The 18,012-nt window shown below is 34.1% G+C and overlaps 1 protein-coding gene across 3 annotated transcripts in view; it reads left to right on the top strand.

Annotated features, from left to right (window-relative positions):
• Positions 1-18,012, top strand: part of SEMA3E (semaphorin 3E) — a 282,783-nt gene that overhangs the window by 217,710 nt on the left and 47,061 nt on the right. For all 3 annotated transcript variants that reach the window (XM_010353559.2, XM_030931851.1, XM_030931852.1), the window contains exon 5: positions 9,190-9,283. In XM_010353559.2, coding sequence (XP_010351861.1) covers positions 9,190-9,283 — 94 coding nt within the window. The remainder of the gene's footprint in view (positions 1-9,189; positions 9,284-18,012) is intronic.

The following is an 18,012-nucleotide window of genomic DNA, read 5'->3' as shown; positions in this document are numbered from 1 at the left end:
AAATTGCAAAAATATTGTATTGAGACCTGAGGAATTAAGATAAATCGGATCAATGTATCTTCACAAGGGAAAGAAAGCCTTGGCTCTAAAACCATGGAACAAAACATCAATGAAATTATTAAAAACTACCGTCAAGTCAGTAATTTGATAAAAATGAAAAACTCAGGTTTTGCTCTCTATTTAGTATTGAAGAAAAAGAAAGAAAAGAAATAGAGAAAAAGAAAGAGAGAAAGAAAGAGAGAGAGAGAGAGAAAGAAAGAGAGAGAGAAAAGAAAGAAAGAAAGAAAGAAAGAGAGAGAGAAAGCAATAAAGACAAGAAAAGAAGAACAGAAGAAACCAAAGAAACGAAAGGAAGAACATAAAAACGTAAAGAAGAAAGAAAGCAGCCCCACTAAAGAAAGAGACAGAAAGAAAGAATACGACAACGACAAACCAGCCCACCTAACCCAATATAAAGACGAAACGAAAGAGAAGAGAAGAGAAAAGAAAAGAAAGAAAAGAAAAGTCACGTGGGAAAAGGGAATCTGTAATTAGCAAATTATTGTACCTCCTTATTTCATCTCCACATTACCTTCAAATTACATGCTGTCACAAGGTCTTTGGGGATGAAATAATAAATCATTTTTATATTTCAATCTTTGATTTCATTTTTTAATAAGTGTCATGTCACACTATGTTATGTTAAACAGAAACTTTAATATGTTAATCCTAGCAAGAGTCCATCATAAATTATAAGAGTATAGATTAATACAATAATGTATTATCTTTATTGGGCGTCTGAAGAAATTAAGAATGTGTCTATTCTTCCCTTAGTTGTTCTACCAATCTAATCAGTTTTACTAAAGCCAATGGCAATCAAAATATAGAAAAAAATAGAAGCATGATTTTACTATCTAGGCAGTCCCAAGGAAGCATGTACAACATAGCATAATAATTTTTACATGTGCTCTAATGTAAACATACATATCTGCAACAATGTGTTTGTATGTTTTTTAATAATTTCAGCTTTTGTTTTGGAGTACAGAGTACATATGCAGGTTTGTTACATGTGTATATGTACTGGGATTTGGGGTCTGATTAATCTCGTCACTCAGGTAGTGAGAATAGTCCCCAAGGGTTAGGTTTTCAACCTTTGACTCCCTCACTCCCCCTAGTGATTCTCAATGTCTATTGTTGAGTATGTTCTGTAAGTGAGAACACGTGACATTTGGTTTTCTGTTCTTACATTAACTTGCTTAGGACAATGGCCTCCAGCTGCATTCATGTTGCTGCTAAGGAATTATTCTATTCTTTTTATGACTGCGTGGTATTCCATGATGTATATGTATCACATTTTCTTTATCCAATTCACTGTTGATGGGCACCTATGTTGATTCCATGTCTTTGCTATGGTGAATAAAGCTGCAATGAACATACAAATGCATGTGTCTTATTGGTAGAATGATTTATTTTCCTTTAGGCACATACCCAGTAATGGGATTGCTGGGTTGAATGGTAATTCTGTTTTAAGTTTTTTGAGAAATCTTTAAACTGATTTCTACAGTGGCTGAACTAATTCAAACAAATTACCACTGGCAGTGTATGTGTTCCCTTTTCTCTGCAACCTCACCAGCACCTATTATTTATTGACTTTTTAATAATAGCCATTCTGACGGTGTGAGATGGTATCTCATTGTGGTTTTGATTTACATTTCTCTGATGATTAGTGATGTGGAGCATTTTTTCATATGGTTGTTGGCTACTTGTATGTCTTCTTTCAAGAAGCATTTGTTCATGTCTTTTGCCCACTTTTTAATGGGGTTGTTTTTTGCTTTTGAATTAAGTTCCTTATAGATTCTGGATATTAAGCCTTTGCTGGATGCATAGATTGCATCCCATTCTGCAGGTTGTCCATACTCTGTTGATAGTTGCTCTTGCTGTGCAGAAACTCTTTATTTTATTTAGGTCTGACTTGTTTAGGTCCCAGCAAGAGATATTCAGAATGACATCCAAGCACGAGAAGTTCAGAATGACTGATACGCAGACTATAAAAGCAGCATTTAAGAGGTAAAAATGTGCATAATTACCTAAGTACATATAAAATCCCTTATATAAAAGTATAGGGACATAATACTTTATTCTGGAAGCTATGGGTAGTCAATGAATGACTTTTAACCTGAGGAATGATGAGAAAAAATTCACAATTCAGAAACAACTCTTTGTGACAGAGTACAGAGTTGATGGCTGGGACTCAGAGACTGTTCAGGAGGCTGGTGTTAAAATCAAAGTGATAAGTGGTAAAGGAGCAAAATAAATAAGTGCCAGAAAGCAGGTAACAGTGTCAAATATTGAAGAAAGGCACAGTAAAAATAGGACAGAAAAGTATATTTTGGGTAATTTTATAAAGAAAATAGAACAATAGTTTGGGGCCTTGTTTATTGCTGTGTTTCTACTTCCAGGCTTAGTTTCTGGCATACAGAAAACATTATTTTTTTTCAAGTATTGAATAGTATAGTGTTTAACATTCAAGAAAGTAAAAGAAAGAGATACCTCTGCAGCAGCTCATTAACAACTGGTAACCCATAGAGGTCAAAGTTCCAGAGCTTTAAAAAAGTATTGATACAGTTGAAGACCCTCCACTATATCTGGATGGAGCACTGATCCATATTACCAATGACAGTTACTCCTAAAATGCAAGCAGTCACATCCACCCCCCTTCAGGGGATAGATCCACCATACTTGTCATGTAGACCAGCTACCTTGTCACTGGAGACTGGATCCAGCCATCCTCCCACATGTGGTAGAGGTTGACAGCAGCTCCTGAGTAGGCATCTCTGTTGGTCATGGCCCCATTCCTCCATCTTCAAAGCAAGCATTTCTGGATCTAGTTTTTCTCCCACTGCATCATCCTGGTTGGCTCTCTGCTTTTATCAACACATCTTATCTCTTAAGGACCCATGTGATTATACTGGGTCTACCTGGATAAGTCAGGGTAGTCTCCCCTCCTCAAGGTCTTTCACTTGATCACATGTGCAAAGTCCCTTTTGCCATGTAAGGTAACATAGCCACAGGTTTCAGGATTATGACAATGACATCTTTGAGGCTCCATTATTATGCCTATTATGGAAACAATTATTCAATTAAGGTAAAGAGATTTTGGAAGCTTCTTGCAAATTGAGTGTGTTGTTAGGGATTTAATTACCAAGAAAAAAGGATTTTAGAAGACATGATGGAAAGGTTTGAGTAGGCCAGAAATACACTTTTAGTATTCATATTATCTCCAATTAAATGACCTTTCCAAATGGAGCCCTCTGTGGTATGTAATGATATCATACTGTAGTAGTTTAAATGTTAATCTAACAATCAAGTTTCAGGACAGGGTCGAAGAATACCTGTGCAAAGTGATTAGACAGAGGAATTATAGTGCTTTCATGTGCTCAAAGCACCTCTTCATTATTTCGTTACAAATATTATAGTCTTCAAAATACACATTACAATATTCTTCAAACTTGAGAAGTACCCTAGTCTACAATCTAATTTGACATTGTCTACTCTTTTTGTGTTATTTGACTCCTGGAGCATTATTAACCGTCTCTTGGTATGTACTGATACAATGAATGTATCCTCCAAAGATGTGGACCTTTCTTCTCTTTTTATATAAGGAGAATGGTACTTTCCTACTGCAGTGATGTTCCAATAGCTTACATTATTAAAAAAAAATAATGGGCTAATAAATTATAATCTGCAGAAAACGTGCATTTTATTTTTCGTATTTTTATTTTATTTTTCCACAGGTTATTGGGGTACAGGTGGATTTGGTTGCATGAGTAAGTTATTAATGGTGATCTGTGAGATTTTGATGCACCCATCACCTGAGCAGTATACACTGTACCCTATTTTGAAAATCGAGGCCGGGCGCGGTGGCTCACGCCTGTGATCCCAGCACTTTGGGAGGCCGAGGCAGGTGGTCAGGAGATCGAGACCATCCTGGCTAACACGGTGAAACACCGTCTTGACTAAAAATACAAAAAATTAGCCAGGCGTGGTGGCGGGCGCCTGTAGTCCCAGCTACTCGGGAGGCTGAGGCAGGAGAATGGCGCGAACCCGGGAAGCAGAGCTTGCAGTGAGCCGAGATCGCGCCACTGCACTCCAGCCTGGGTGACAGAGCAAGACTCCATCTCAAAAAAAAAAAAAAAAAAAAAAGCGAAATGATAGCTATGTCTATCCTTTAAGGTATTAAAAATGTAAATTCTTCACAGTGATGCAGAAAGAAAACCAGAAGAGTTTAATTTAACCTGTTTATTATTTTAAAATGATTACTTGTTGACTTAGTGTTAGCCGTTAATCAAATAAATGTGAGATAGGTATTTGAAGTCTTCTGGAGAAAAGTAAGAAAGAAGGGTTTAGTCAAGGTACATTTGAGTTTTGACCTGAGACATACATCTCTGAGAATGCATGTGCATTCAATATTCAAGGCTCAAGTATGCTCAGTGTCAAGCTTGAGATTTTTATGAAAGAATATATCCTTTCACAGACAAAGGTAGATTTACATATTGCACAGATTTGTGTCTCCTGCATAACTAAACATTTCAGGATGATTCCGGGTGCCATTTGATTGTTTTCAAAATGTTAGCATGGCAGATTTCTTGGTGCATATAGTTTCTTGTCGACTCAATCAATTTCCTTTGAAAGTTGAACACACTGGTATGTAAGATACTTAAAACCACAGTCACATGCTGAAATTCACTAGTCAAATATAGCCTCAAGAACCTATATTATGATTTCTAGTCATGAAAACCTGTAACTTTTCTATGAAATTGTGACTGCCTTTTATTCATCTATGCCTGCAGTTCTGCAAACTCTGGGATTCTCTTGATCTTAAAATTCTTTCAGTTTTCATTTTCTATTTGCTTCACCCATTTGACAGCTTAAACAAATGTATTAAAATTATTTGAATAAATATGCAATGTACTTGTATTGTTCTTGCAGTTTCAATTTTAGTATATAATGTGTCTAATTATATCCATTAGATAAAATAACCTCATCAGTCATTAAACATCCAAAGCTGAAATAAGCTATAGAAAATGTTGATTTTTGAAAGCAACCCAGTATCACTGTCAGCTTTCCATGACGCTGATGTTTGACTATAGTAGAACAAATATAATATGTATATTCCTGATCTATTATCTATATTTTATAAAGTGGCAATGACTAAAGGGGAAAACAAGTATTATATTCATATACTTGGTCATTTCCTCCTCCATGAAATGATGTGGGTCTCTTTTGCAAATTTTGGTGAAACTTCTTCAGCAAAAGTGTTAACTGGGCAGATCTATAATTTTTTCTCATTTGGACAAACTTATTCTCATGTCATTGTAAACTGTCATCTGCAGGAAGTAAACACAAAACATCTCTCTACTGTCATTCATGCTTTCTTCAAATTGGTGTATAGTAGCTATATAGGTAAAACTTTTTTGGCTTAGAATATAAGTTTAGCCACACCCCGGGTCAGGAGGCCACATTTATTCTATAGGCTATGTTTTATTATTTTTTTTAAATTTATTTATTTTTGAGATGGAGTTTCACTCTTGTTACCCAGGCTGGAGTGCAATGGCGCGATCTCGGCTCACTGCAACTTCCACCTCCCAGGTTCAAGCGATTCACCTGTCTCAGCCTCCCAAGTAGCTGGGATTACAGGCATGCGCCACTACACCTGGCTAATTTTGTATTTTTAGTAGAGACAGAGTTTCTCCATTTTGGTCAGGCTGGTCTCGAACTCCCAACCTCAGGTGATCTGCCTGCCTCGGCCTCCCAAAGTGCTGGGATTACAGACGTGAGCCACCGTGCCCGGCACTAGGCTATGTTTTAAATCCAAGGATAAGACTGGATGGTAATAGTGGAGGTAATTTTAGGATATCATAGAGAACGAGAAAAGGGTGCTAAATAAGAATAGCAAGACAAAGACAGAACAGATAATGTGGGTAAATCAGGTGACTAGCAAAGTTAAGATCAAGTTTGAGAGAAGTGCCCTCAACTCTCAGAGGTTACTCAGGACTTTTAAGATTGTTTATAGGTTCGTGGTTCACAGATGAACAGGGTGTACATACTTGTCAAATTGAGCAATATCATGATGTTCTATTTTAAATTATTTTTTTCTACAGGTTTTTCAATATTGACTTTTATTGTCACTTTTCTAAACTACTTTTTTTACCCAAGCCACTTATAGTACACTTAATGGAGATTAATTATACAAAACAACCTTTCATAAGAATTTTGAAACCTGGAAACATTAAGGGACAAGTTCTATGGTTATATGCTTGAAATAGGAGCCAATAGAGTAGTTTTTCATGAAAATATTAATTTTCATTATCATATCTGTGTGAAGCCTTATATTAAAATTGAAATAGTGTACATATGTCCTTTGTTGATAAATATTTACAGTACTTATGCATTAATTACTCTATTAATTATTAAACATTGAATGTTTATACAAATACTATGTGATGAAGAATAAAAATGAAAATAAATATTCCAACTTATTGAGAGTAAGTTTTGTTATTCTTTTCCAAACTATTAAAAAAATCAATAATATTTTTTAAGTTCCTTATACACATTGGATATTAAACTTTTGTTGGATGATAGCTGGCAAATATTTTCTCGCATTCTGTAGGTTGTCTGTTCACTCTGTTGATAGTTCCCACTGTGCAGAAACTCTTTAACTAGGTCCCACTTGTCAGTTTTTGCTTTTGTTCCAATTGCCTTTGAGGACTAAGTCAAAAACTCTTTGCCAAGGCTAATATCAAGAAGAGTATTTCCTAGGTTTTCTTCTAGGATTCTTATAGTTAGAGGTCTTACATTTAAATCTTTAATCCATATTGAGTGAATTTTTGTATATGGTGAAAGGTAGGGGCCCAATTTCATTCTTCTGCATATGGCTAGCCAGCAATCCCAGTGCCATTTATTGAATAGGGAGTCCTTTCCTCTTTGCTTATTTTTGTCACCTTTGTCAAAGATCAGATGGCTGTAGATATGCAGCTTTATTTCTTGGTTTTCTATTTCATTCCATTGGTCTATGTGTCTGCTTTTGTACCAATACCATGCTGTTATAGTTACTGTAGTCTTGTACTATAGTTTGAAGTTATGTAATGTGATGCCTCCAGCTTTTCTTTGTTGTTGTTGTTGTTTGCTTAGCATTACTTTGGCTATTCAGGCTCTTTTTTGGTTTCATATGAATTTTAGAATAGTTTTCTTCTAATTCTGTGAAAAATGATGTTGATAGTTTGATAGGGATAGCAATGAATCTGTAGATTGCTTTGGGCAATATGGCCATTTTAACCATATTGATACTTCCAATCCATCTGAATGCAATGGTTTTCCATTTGTTTGTATCATCTATGATTTTCTGCAGCAGTGTCTCCTTATAGAGATCCTTCACCTTGTAGAGATTTTTCACCTCCTTGGTTAGATGTATTTCTAGATATTCTGGTTTTATTGTGTGTGGGTATTTTAAATTAGATTGTGTTCTTAATTTGGCTCTCTGCTTGAATGCTGTATGTGTAGAGAAATTTTGCTGATTTTTAGACATCGACTTTGTGTCTTGAAACTTTATTGAAATCATCTATCTGTTCTAGGAGCCTTTCAGCAGAGTCGTTAGGATTTTCTAGGTATAGAATCAGTCAGTGAAGAGAGATCGTTTGACTTCTTCTTTTTCTGTTTTGATGCCTGATTGCTATTGCTAAGACTTCCAGTGCTATGCTAAATAGGAGTGGTGAGAATAAGCATCCTTGTCTTTTCCTTGTTCTTAAGGGGAATGCTTCCAGCTTTTGTCCATTCAGTATGATGTTTGTGAGTTTGTCATATATGACTCATTATTTTGACAAATGTTCCTTCAATGCCTAGTTTGTTGAGGATTTTAATCACGATAACCCCATTAAAGAGTGGAGAAGGATATAAACAGGTACCTCTCAAAAGAAGACATACAGGAGGCCAAAAAACATAGAAAAAATGCTCCATATCACTAATCATCGTGGAAATGAAAATCAAAACCACAATGAGATATCATCTGACACCAGTCAGGGTGGCTATTATTAAAAAGTCAGAAATCACAGATGCCAGAGAGGCTGTGGAGAAAAGAGAAAGCTCATACACTCTTAGAAGCAGTATAAATTAGTTCAGCCACTGTGGAAAGAAGTTTAGAGATTTCCCAAATAAAACAGAATTACCATTTGACCTGCAATCCCAATTACTGGGTAAATATCCAAAGGAAAATGAATCATTCTATCAAAAAGACAATGTATGTTTGAAATATTTTGAGCTCCTTTACCAACTCATTCGTATGTTCATTGCAGAATTATTCACAATAGTGAAGACATAAATTCAACCTAAGTGCCCATTAATGCTAAATTGGATAAAGAAAATGTGGTATTTATACACCATGGAATACTACAAAGCCATAAAAAATAATGAAATCATGTCCATTTCAGCAAAACCGATGTAGGTAGAGGTCATTATCCTAAGTGAATTAGGGCAGGAACAGCAAACCAAATTCTGCATGTTCTTACTTGTAAGTGAGAGCTAAATATTAGGTACATACAGACATAAAGATGACAATAATAGAGACTGGAGACTCCTGGAAGAGGACAAGACGGAGGGGGTCGGGGCTGACAAACTACCTATTGGATACTATGCTCACTACCTGGCTAATGGGATAATTTATACCCCAAACTTCAGCATCACACAATAAGGCCATATAACAAACCTGCACATGTACCCCTTATATCAAAAATAAAAGTCTAAGTTATTTAAAAAATCAACAACAGCATTCTTGATATGCTTGATAAAAGCCCACTGTCATTTTTAACACTGAACCTCCTTTTCATTAACCTTTTTCCAGCAAGTTTCAATTCCTTTCAAATATTTAATTGACACATCTCAGAATAAATAATACAGTCTCATAAAACGATTTAAAAAGTGTTATTTTCTTTCATCACCTGCATACTTTCTCAGAGGAGTGAGAGAACTCATATGGGTCTGTAAAACCCATGTGCTTATTTATAAAACCCAGTTTGTCTCTAAATAAACTGATGCTACTAGTGTCCTATTTAGAATACATGTTTTATAAATAATCGAAGTTTAATATATTTTACCTAAGCAATTAAATGATTATTAGAGGAGACATGTTCATAATGATTTTTCTGGTTTTCTTTCAAGGATCCTCTGTTTCACCTGGAATCACCCAGATCTGAGAGAGGAAGGGGCAGATGTCCTTTTGACCCCAGCTCCTCCTTCATCTCCACTTTAATTGGTAATTATCATTGCCACAGACATCAGGTGGTAGTCATAATGATTCTAAAACGTATTTTTCAACTTCAGTCACATTCTTTCAGCATTTCTTTATATACTATGCCTTGTCATATGTATTTTCTGGTGCTCGAAGCAATGATATTAAATTTCAAGCCATATTAACCTGAGCAATTTGACTCTAAAATAAGTGCAGATGCCATGAAGTATGTGTATCTCACTCTGAGAAAACAAATTGTCATTTAATATCTCATATATTTGCTGTCATTTGATGCTTATAAAATGCAATTATATGAAGACTTTATAAAAATTTTGCCAGAGAAAACAAAACTATTTTAATATATATGTTAATTCTTCATGTTTCAATTACTTTGTGACTTTAGAGAACTTTTAATATCCTTTATGGTATCTTTCTCTGTTATTAGTAGAATTCAGCAGAAAGTCATCTCTTTTGAGAACTTAAATATATTTATCTAAATTTCTGTTAATCTAGAATGCAAACTATAGAAGTTGACTCACTCAAACTATCACTAAATGTACATGTTGAAATAATGGCATGAGTTCATAATGTTGGATCTGGAGTTCAATTCGATTCAATTTAATTAGACAAAGTGCCAAACAATCTCACTTAAGACACAACTGAGTAATACTTTCCTACTATTTGGGGTTAAGAATTGCAAACTTGGCAAACTATTTCAGCACTGTGACAATAAACACTGATAAATGAGCTCCTAAGCATGCAATTAAAAAGAGCAGTCCCCAACACTAATATAGGTGCTAATGGTAATGATTTTCTTCCCTCAGTGTTGAGAGGTTCTGATGCGCATATGGTGCAGATGTGCAAGGTTCTATTATTACATTTATAATGTTTACAGTTATATGCTAATATTAGGTCATCTTCTTTGCAGAAAATGAGAAAGGGCAAAATAAGATGCAGAGACTTCACATTCTAAATAAACCATTAAAACTTAAAACTCTCTCCTGATGATTAAACCATATTATACTTGATTTAGAGTTGATATAGATGCTACTGTGCGTTCTTGAGAATCTAAGTTCCCTGAACGTATTTGAGATAGTTTATTTTGATGGGTCTTGCATTCTACTCCCTACACTCCCCTATCCCACATCTGGTTCTCAGGTGTAGAAAAGTAAAGCTTTTCAAAACCGATGTATTATATAGCAAACACCTCATGTTAACTCTAATTAACGGGAAAAGTTTGACTTACTTCAGCTTCAAAATTTGACAAGGCTATAAAATGAGAATGATATAGTAATTAAGTTCTTCAGGGGCCTGAATAAAGAGGTACAATATTTGAGAAAAATAAATATTAAAGAAAAATATTACTTGAAATATTTTTAGTTTGTCTGCCAATTCTCTCTCTCTCTCTTTCTCTCTCTCTCTGTCTTTCTTTCTCTCTCTCTCGGTGTGTGTGTGTATAAACAGAGTATTTAAAAAAGGAAGACTTTAAATATGGGAAAAGGGTTGCCTAAGTCAGGTTAGACTTAGTAAAAGTCAAAACCTTAGAAATAATACTTTTGGGGGATGCCAGGTCCATAAATGCAAGAAATTCCAATGCATTGACAAAATACATGTTAAAATTTATATATCTGATAGGCTCATACCATCTTTTTCTAAAGTTGTTAGTGAATTTTCTTCATAAAGATTGTACTATGTTTGAAAAAAAAGAGACTTTATTATCTTTCTTGTGCCGTATAGTATCTTGCAAAGACTAAGTCTCCTATGAATACTAAATGTAATTCTCACTAAAGTTCCTAAACAAATGAAAAATTAATTTTGGAATATTGCTCCTAAGAATCATAAAAAGGGAATAGGAAATTAAAAATTACACAGCATATACTGCTTCTGTAGTGAAATCCTGAGAATATTAGAAGACAAATTATTTTTTAACATTTCATTTAAAGAGTTAATAATAATTTCTATGACCACCTTGCCACTCACTACTCAGTCTCCCTAGGAGTTTGTTTCTGCATGAAGTCAAGAATTCAAAAGTGAAATTTCTAAGAGGGGAAATATTACTGGGGGGACATTTCCAAGTGAGTTTCATTGAACTTCCAAATCAAATTACACTATGCTGAAATCTGAAGTGCTTGCCATCTGGGTGGCTGTTTCACTTATTTAGAAGAGAAATCAAATCAAAAGTGCCCTCCAAGCTAAACACACAAGTTGTAGAATAATCCCTCCAAAGAGAAGAAATAAAAATATAATTCTTCACATTTATCCACTCACTTTCATCCCAAAGTACCTTGGAGAGATCATTCACTCACTGTGGAAATGCAGCAGCCACTGGATGGAAACCTGATAACCTATGTGAGCCAGAAACTCTTTAAAAGAGAGGAAGTGAAAATAATTCACCCAATTGCAAAAGCAGCAGGAGTGTGGGCTGGAAAAATGGAGCTACCTGAGTTGGAATTTGGCAAGCTAGGTACAGCTTACTCTGACTGTGAAAGAATGTATTAATGTGGTATTTTGTGACCACACATGTTCTCTGCTGATGGGTTAAGACAAGCCTCCAGCAAAAAGATGACTATCATTAGATTATTGCTACTTCTTGGTTTCATGGTTAATTATATGTCACACAATGTTCAATGTTTGTTCACATGAAGACAAATTTAATGATAAAACACTGAAACAGGTAGTATATTCATAAAGCTACTTGACCTAAAAAAAAAATGGTGCTTGCAAATTAGAGAAAGTTCTATGTAATTTCCTAATTTTAGATACAATTTTTATTCAGTTAACTTAAATTTAGCTGACTTCAGATCATATGAAGAAGAGGTTTATAAAAAATTGAATAAATATTAGAGCTTATTTGATAGATGAAAAATGAGCTATAAAGCACATTTTTATTCCATTTATAATCTAACTTAGAAATGAAAGTTTGATAGCTTGCAATAATTCTATGTGACAAAGGATTTAAGCAGTAGAAACAAGCTTCTTACTGAACTATGTCGTATATGTTCAGAAACTAATCAAAATGAAATCATATATTAAATAGGCTTGCTCTTCCAATGTCTCTTTGTACTAACACAATTTATCTTGGTAGCATATCAGCTCATATCTCAGGTGCCATATTTCTGCATGTTTAGCCACGTTTTCCTCCAGTGTGATTACTCCTACTGTATTTGAAGTGGTTTTAAGTAACTGTCTGAAGAAGACAAGGCATTACAACTTGATTTTAAAAGCAGCTTGTTAAAACAATAAATTTTTCATTATAATGAATTGCTGCATTGCTTATCCATGCCTTTCAAATCATCCAAATATACTTAGTAATTATCTTGCTACTAACTTACTAAGTTTGGTAATTGGCCAAATAAAAACCCAGGAGATAGTGTTCTGTATGTCATATGTCATTTTGGCCAAGAAGCAAATATTTTTGCTGATTCTTTTTATTAGTTATATTTGATATAATATTGCAATATTCTAATTAAGTTTATAATATCTTCAGTAATGTTACAGTCCCCCATAGTTTCTCCTTTTAATTTTATTGCCATTTTGTTTTTAAATTTTATTCTGACCCATAGTTGTATTAGCACCTCCAGGTATAATTTAATCCTACCATTCCTGAAATGCCTAAGGTATGATAAGACACATGTTGCTAGTGTTTGAGGAAAAAACAAATCCTGATTTGTCATGTGCCTTTTGACACTTTGCTTTGAAAGTATTAACTTTGTTGTTGGGGTATTTTTAGGGATGCTTTTCAAAGTAAATGCACACTAAATTTTATTTTAACAAGTAATTGCTAGTAAGACATTTTATAGTCCATGAATTTTTTTCTACACTTTTTTCTTATTACTTTTTTTCAGCAAATAAAACTACAAAGTTTACAGCTGCTGAAATCCTCTTCCTGACTGAACTTTTATCCATAATAATAATACCTTTGTGAATATAGATCCTCATTATGAATTTTGTAAATTAAAAGTCAATGTCAATTGAATGAGTGGGAGTTGGAATGCATGCAGAGACCATTTAAGTTATTGTTTCAAGTTGTTAATAACATTAAAACATTTTAAATAAATAATTGTTTATTTTTAATTAACTATATTTACATTCAGGGAATAAACTGGCAAAAAGTAAGGTCGTTTGTTAGAAAAATAAATGAAAAAATCATAAATGAAGTTAGAATGTTTGTCTTTATGATAAGTTCTACAAACATAATAAGTAAATGTTCTGCTTCATGTTTTGAATTCACCTCAACTATATAGAAACATAGACTTCAGGTTATTCCCTTACCACTTTCCTGTCCCTAAAGAATATCTATAATTTCTTATCCAAGGCTGCTGTGCTCTCTCTCACACTTGGCAGAGTGCCCATGATCCACATGCTTATTGTAGCTTCTGACCATGACTGCTAGTCTCTAAGGAGCTATTTGAATACTTTACTTACGGTTCCTTCACAACGAAAAGAGGTAAAGGAAGAAGAAAAAAGCCCCACTCTTCAATTCCCCACTTATATTCTCTCCTTTGAGAATCTGGTTTAACCATCATGGTATCAATATCATCGGTTTGCCAAAAAGAAAACTCAAGAGTATAGCCATGGGTGCTGGCACACAAAAATAAACAGATTCATAAGATGTTTTTATTGTTCCTTCATGCCTCAAAACCACCTTCTTAACATTGAGAGCTAGTGCTAATCATCTGCCCAAACCAAAACAAACCAAAAGCCCAAACAACAGCTAAATGCCTAATAAAATCACACATTTAGAATCACACATTCATCCTGGTTTCTTTCAGCATCCTAAGCAGAACATGAGTGCGAACTGGGATATTGAAATATATGGATCATTTTCATCCGTCCTCATCCTCCCAAATGCATTTTGTTTCTCCTTGTAGCTATGCATGTCATAGTGATTCTGCAAAACAATCCATCCACAATAGAATAATTTTCTAACAAAATTATAAAATTCAGTTATAAAGTGAGGCAGCTAAATCAGTCTTTAGCTATATGCTGTTCCACGAGGCAAATGTGTTTCATATTATTTAGATTTGCAGAACATACATTTATAACATAAACCGAACAAATGCTTGAGTAAAACTTAACAAGATAAGAAGGTCATGAAACACTACTGTGAATTTTTCTTGTTATACAATTAAAATCCAACACGGTAAATAAAAACTCAGATAGTATATAGTCCATGAACAAAACTCTTGATACATTCCATAAAATATTAAGGCAATGCAATGCATTTAATTACAACTTCAACTAGAGTTTACATTGTAAAAAAAGGAGTTACAGAGTAAAGTATTTTAATTACACATTTTGGAATCATTGTAAATAATTTGTTTTTATCTATTTCAAAGAGTCAAATGACTGTCTTATTTTCTTTCACATAAGCAACTTAGTGTTGACACAGTCTTTTAATCACAATATAATGTCCTTTGGGCTGAAATTCTTGGGGACAAATTTTTGAAAAAAAAAATAGAGTTCCTGTTTTAATCTGTTAAAATTAATAAATTACATAAGGCCCTTGAACAAAAATTCAAATTTGTTATCCATGTAAATTCTCAATAGCCTTTTCTTTCGTTTGATATTTTCTCTCTGAAACAGTTTTTAAAAGTTAGGATCTTATCCTGAGTGGTTTATTTTTCTCTTTTTTTAGGCAGGATCTGGCTCAGCTGCCGAGGCTGGAGTACAGTAGCATAATCATAGTTCACTGCAGCCTCTACCTGCCGGGCTGAAGCGATTCTCCCACCTTAGCCTCCTGAGTAGCTGGGACCACAGGTGTGGGACCCCATGCCCAGCTACTTTATTATTTATTATTATTATTATTTTTTTTTTTTTCTTGGTAGAGACGGGGGTATCTTTATGTTGCCCAGGCTAATCTTGAACATCTGAACTCAAGCGATCCTCCGGCCTGGGCTGCACAAAATATTGGGATTGCAGGCGAGAGCCACCGCACCTGGCCCTGATTGTTGATATTTCACAGCCTTTCATAACCTTTTTTAAATCCTGAAAGGAACTTCTGATATACTTATTAACTCATTAAGCCATTCGTTGATTCAACAGTATTTATTGAGCATTTTTTGTATTTCAGACATTAATGAGGCATCATTTCAAACACATAAGGAGTCAATCAAAATATAGTCGGATGAGCAGTAGGCTAGAAATAGGTACTGGAGCTACAGTGGCACTAGGAACCACTACACTAACAAAAGTTTGGCCAGACAAGACGTCATGGAAAAAGTGGACAATAACGAGGCAAAAGGAAGGTGGTGGGAAGAGAGGCGTGGAGTTCTAGGCCAAAGAGCAGAGAAAATATAAAAGCTTGGCAGGTTCTGAGAATTACATGGAGGTCTCTTTGATTCTACAGATAACTGAGACCTTGAGATTTTGAACAGTTTGTGGTGGTCAAATAGCAAATTTCGAGCTGTGGACCTAGCTTCCCAGATTTCCACTACAGACCTAATTCTACTATTCTTTCCTCTCTATATAGAGACTATTGTTGAGTGTGACAAGAAGTTAAACTCACTCGTCTCCATAGACATAGAAAAGTAAATCCTCAAATAGTTCTTCTGTTATAATTGAAGCCCTAAAACATATTTTAGTATTTTTATAAAATGTTTTTCTCTTTTAATCCATGAAAATATGATGTATCTAGATGTTATTTTTGCATTCTGTAAAAGATCAATGTATTGATTCACAAATTTTCTGACACCAAATAATTAAAATAAATTTAATTAGAGACTATGTATTTACTACAAATTGTATTAAAATTATAATAATGCTCAGTATTTTTGCTTATTTAATTACTATTAGGTATTATTTTACCTAAGGCTTTATTAATATTATTATTTTTCACTAATATGTTGTCTTTTCTAATTTTCTTTGGAAAGTATTTTGCCAAACATACAGTTTTTAAGCACCTATATAGTGTCTTTGAAATTTAAATCATGCAGTTCATATTGTGTTATGGGAATTGCTCACAATTTTCTCTGTCCTGAGTGCAAAATGGGAAGCTGGGTAACATTCGGAATATATTATTTTTTCTCTTGTGCAGATAATCGTCCCTGGATATGGTATTATCTAGTATCATAGGGCTGCCATCTAGTGGCTCCAAGGAGTATTTGTATGTTAATTTTATAGTATTGATTAAAACGATAATTTTGAAACAATGTTCCAAATTAGGATAAATCCATTAAAATCAATGTGTACTAATATAAATTTATTTTCCCATAACAATATTTTCAGTTATCAAAGTCTAAAATACTTTAAAATATAAAATCAAATATTAAAAATTTAAAGAACAGAAAACTCATGATTTTCAAGAAAGCTAATCTTTATTCCCACTATACATTAAAGAGTCAGCCCAGCCCACATTAGCAAAATAGATTATATTTACAACCATTTCATAAGATGGCCTTTATATTTGGTGTGGGAAACATAATTCAATTATAACAAAAACAAAAATATTTCAGAGAAATCCTCACTCACGTGTTAATAGTCAATTTTTTAAAGGGTCAACTTGGTTGTTTATGCCATAGATGATTCCAAAGTCCTTTTAATGACTCTCTTTTATTGATGTTCAAATAATGGAGACTGAATTCCAGGTAACAGGTCATATTCCTAACCACTGAATGCATTTGATCTCAAAATACTGCTTCTTCAAACAGACATAAAATTTCTGGGGAAGACAGCACTAATTAATCGACTTCTATAAAAATTATGTTAATCTGTTAATCTTTTCCCTTTCTATTACCAAATAACATGATATGCTTAAGTAAGAGTTCTGACCTAACTTTTCTCTCCCAAGTTATATGTTGTTAAGTCCAGATTTAAATCATCATTTTATTTTTGTTATTTTCCTTGCATCATACTTCTCACTTAGCGTAAGTTGCGTATACTAGAAGAACTCAATAAATCTCTCTTTTTAAAAGCTGTTATCTTGAAAATTTTCAAATACAAAGAAAAGTTGAAGTAAAAGTAACACCTGTATACCATTTACCTCGAGTCACCAATTGTTAACACTCTGACACATTTACTTTTTCCTCTCTCTCATATAGAACATATAATTTAAAAATGAATTATTTCTTGGAAACCATAGATTTTATTTGTTTGTATCTCATACAGTGTTTTAAGAATCCATAGAGGATTTTGTGAACAGAGAAAAACTAATTAGAATTATCTTTATAAAATGAGAAAGACTATTATAGTAGTAATTCTAAAGCTTATTTTTTCATCTTTGAGTTTAATTTATATCTTATTATTCTAAATTTGGTATAACAAAAGCAATCATCTTTACTTTAAAAAATTAATAGTCAGTTAATGCAAGTTGAAAATAAATTTCCTTTTAATTCATTGTATATATAATTTAATTGATCATTTTCCCAAATGTTAAACCATACAAATATGCTTATACTTCTGAAGTTTTCCAAAGGGTTTTTGTTTGTTTGTTTGTCTTGTTTTGCTTTGTTTTGTTTTCTGTTTTTTGAGACAGAGTCTCGCTCTGTCACCCAGGCTGGAGTGCAGTGATGCAATCTCAGCTCACTGCAAGCTCCGCCTCCCGGATTCACGCCATTCTCCTGCCTCAGCCTCCCCAGTAGCTGGGACTACAGGTGCCTGTCACCTCGCCTGGCTAATTTTTTGTATTATTAGTAGAGATGGGGTTTCACCGGGTTAGCCAGGATGGTCTCAATCTCTTGACCTCGTGATCTGCCCGCCTCAGCCTCCCAAAGTTCTGGGATTACAGGCATGAGCCACTGCGCCTGGCCTCCAAA

This window comes from Rhinopithecus roxellana, chromosome 6, assembly GCF_007565055.1.
Source record: "Rhinopithecus roxellana isolate Shanxi Qingling chromosome 6, ASM756505v1, whole genome shotgun sequence".
Classification (NCBI taxonomy): domain Eukaryota; kingdom Metazoa; phylum Chordata; class Mammalia; order Primates; family Cercopithecidae; genus Rhinopithecus; species Rhinopithecus roxellana.
The sequence above is the reverse complement of the archived record's forward strand: the minus strand, read 5'-3'. Positions and strand labels throughout refer to the sequence as shown.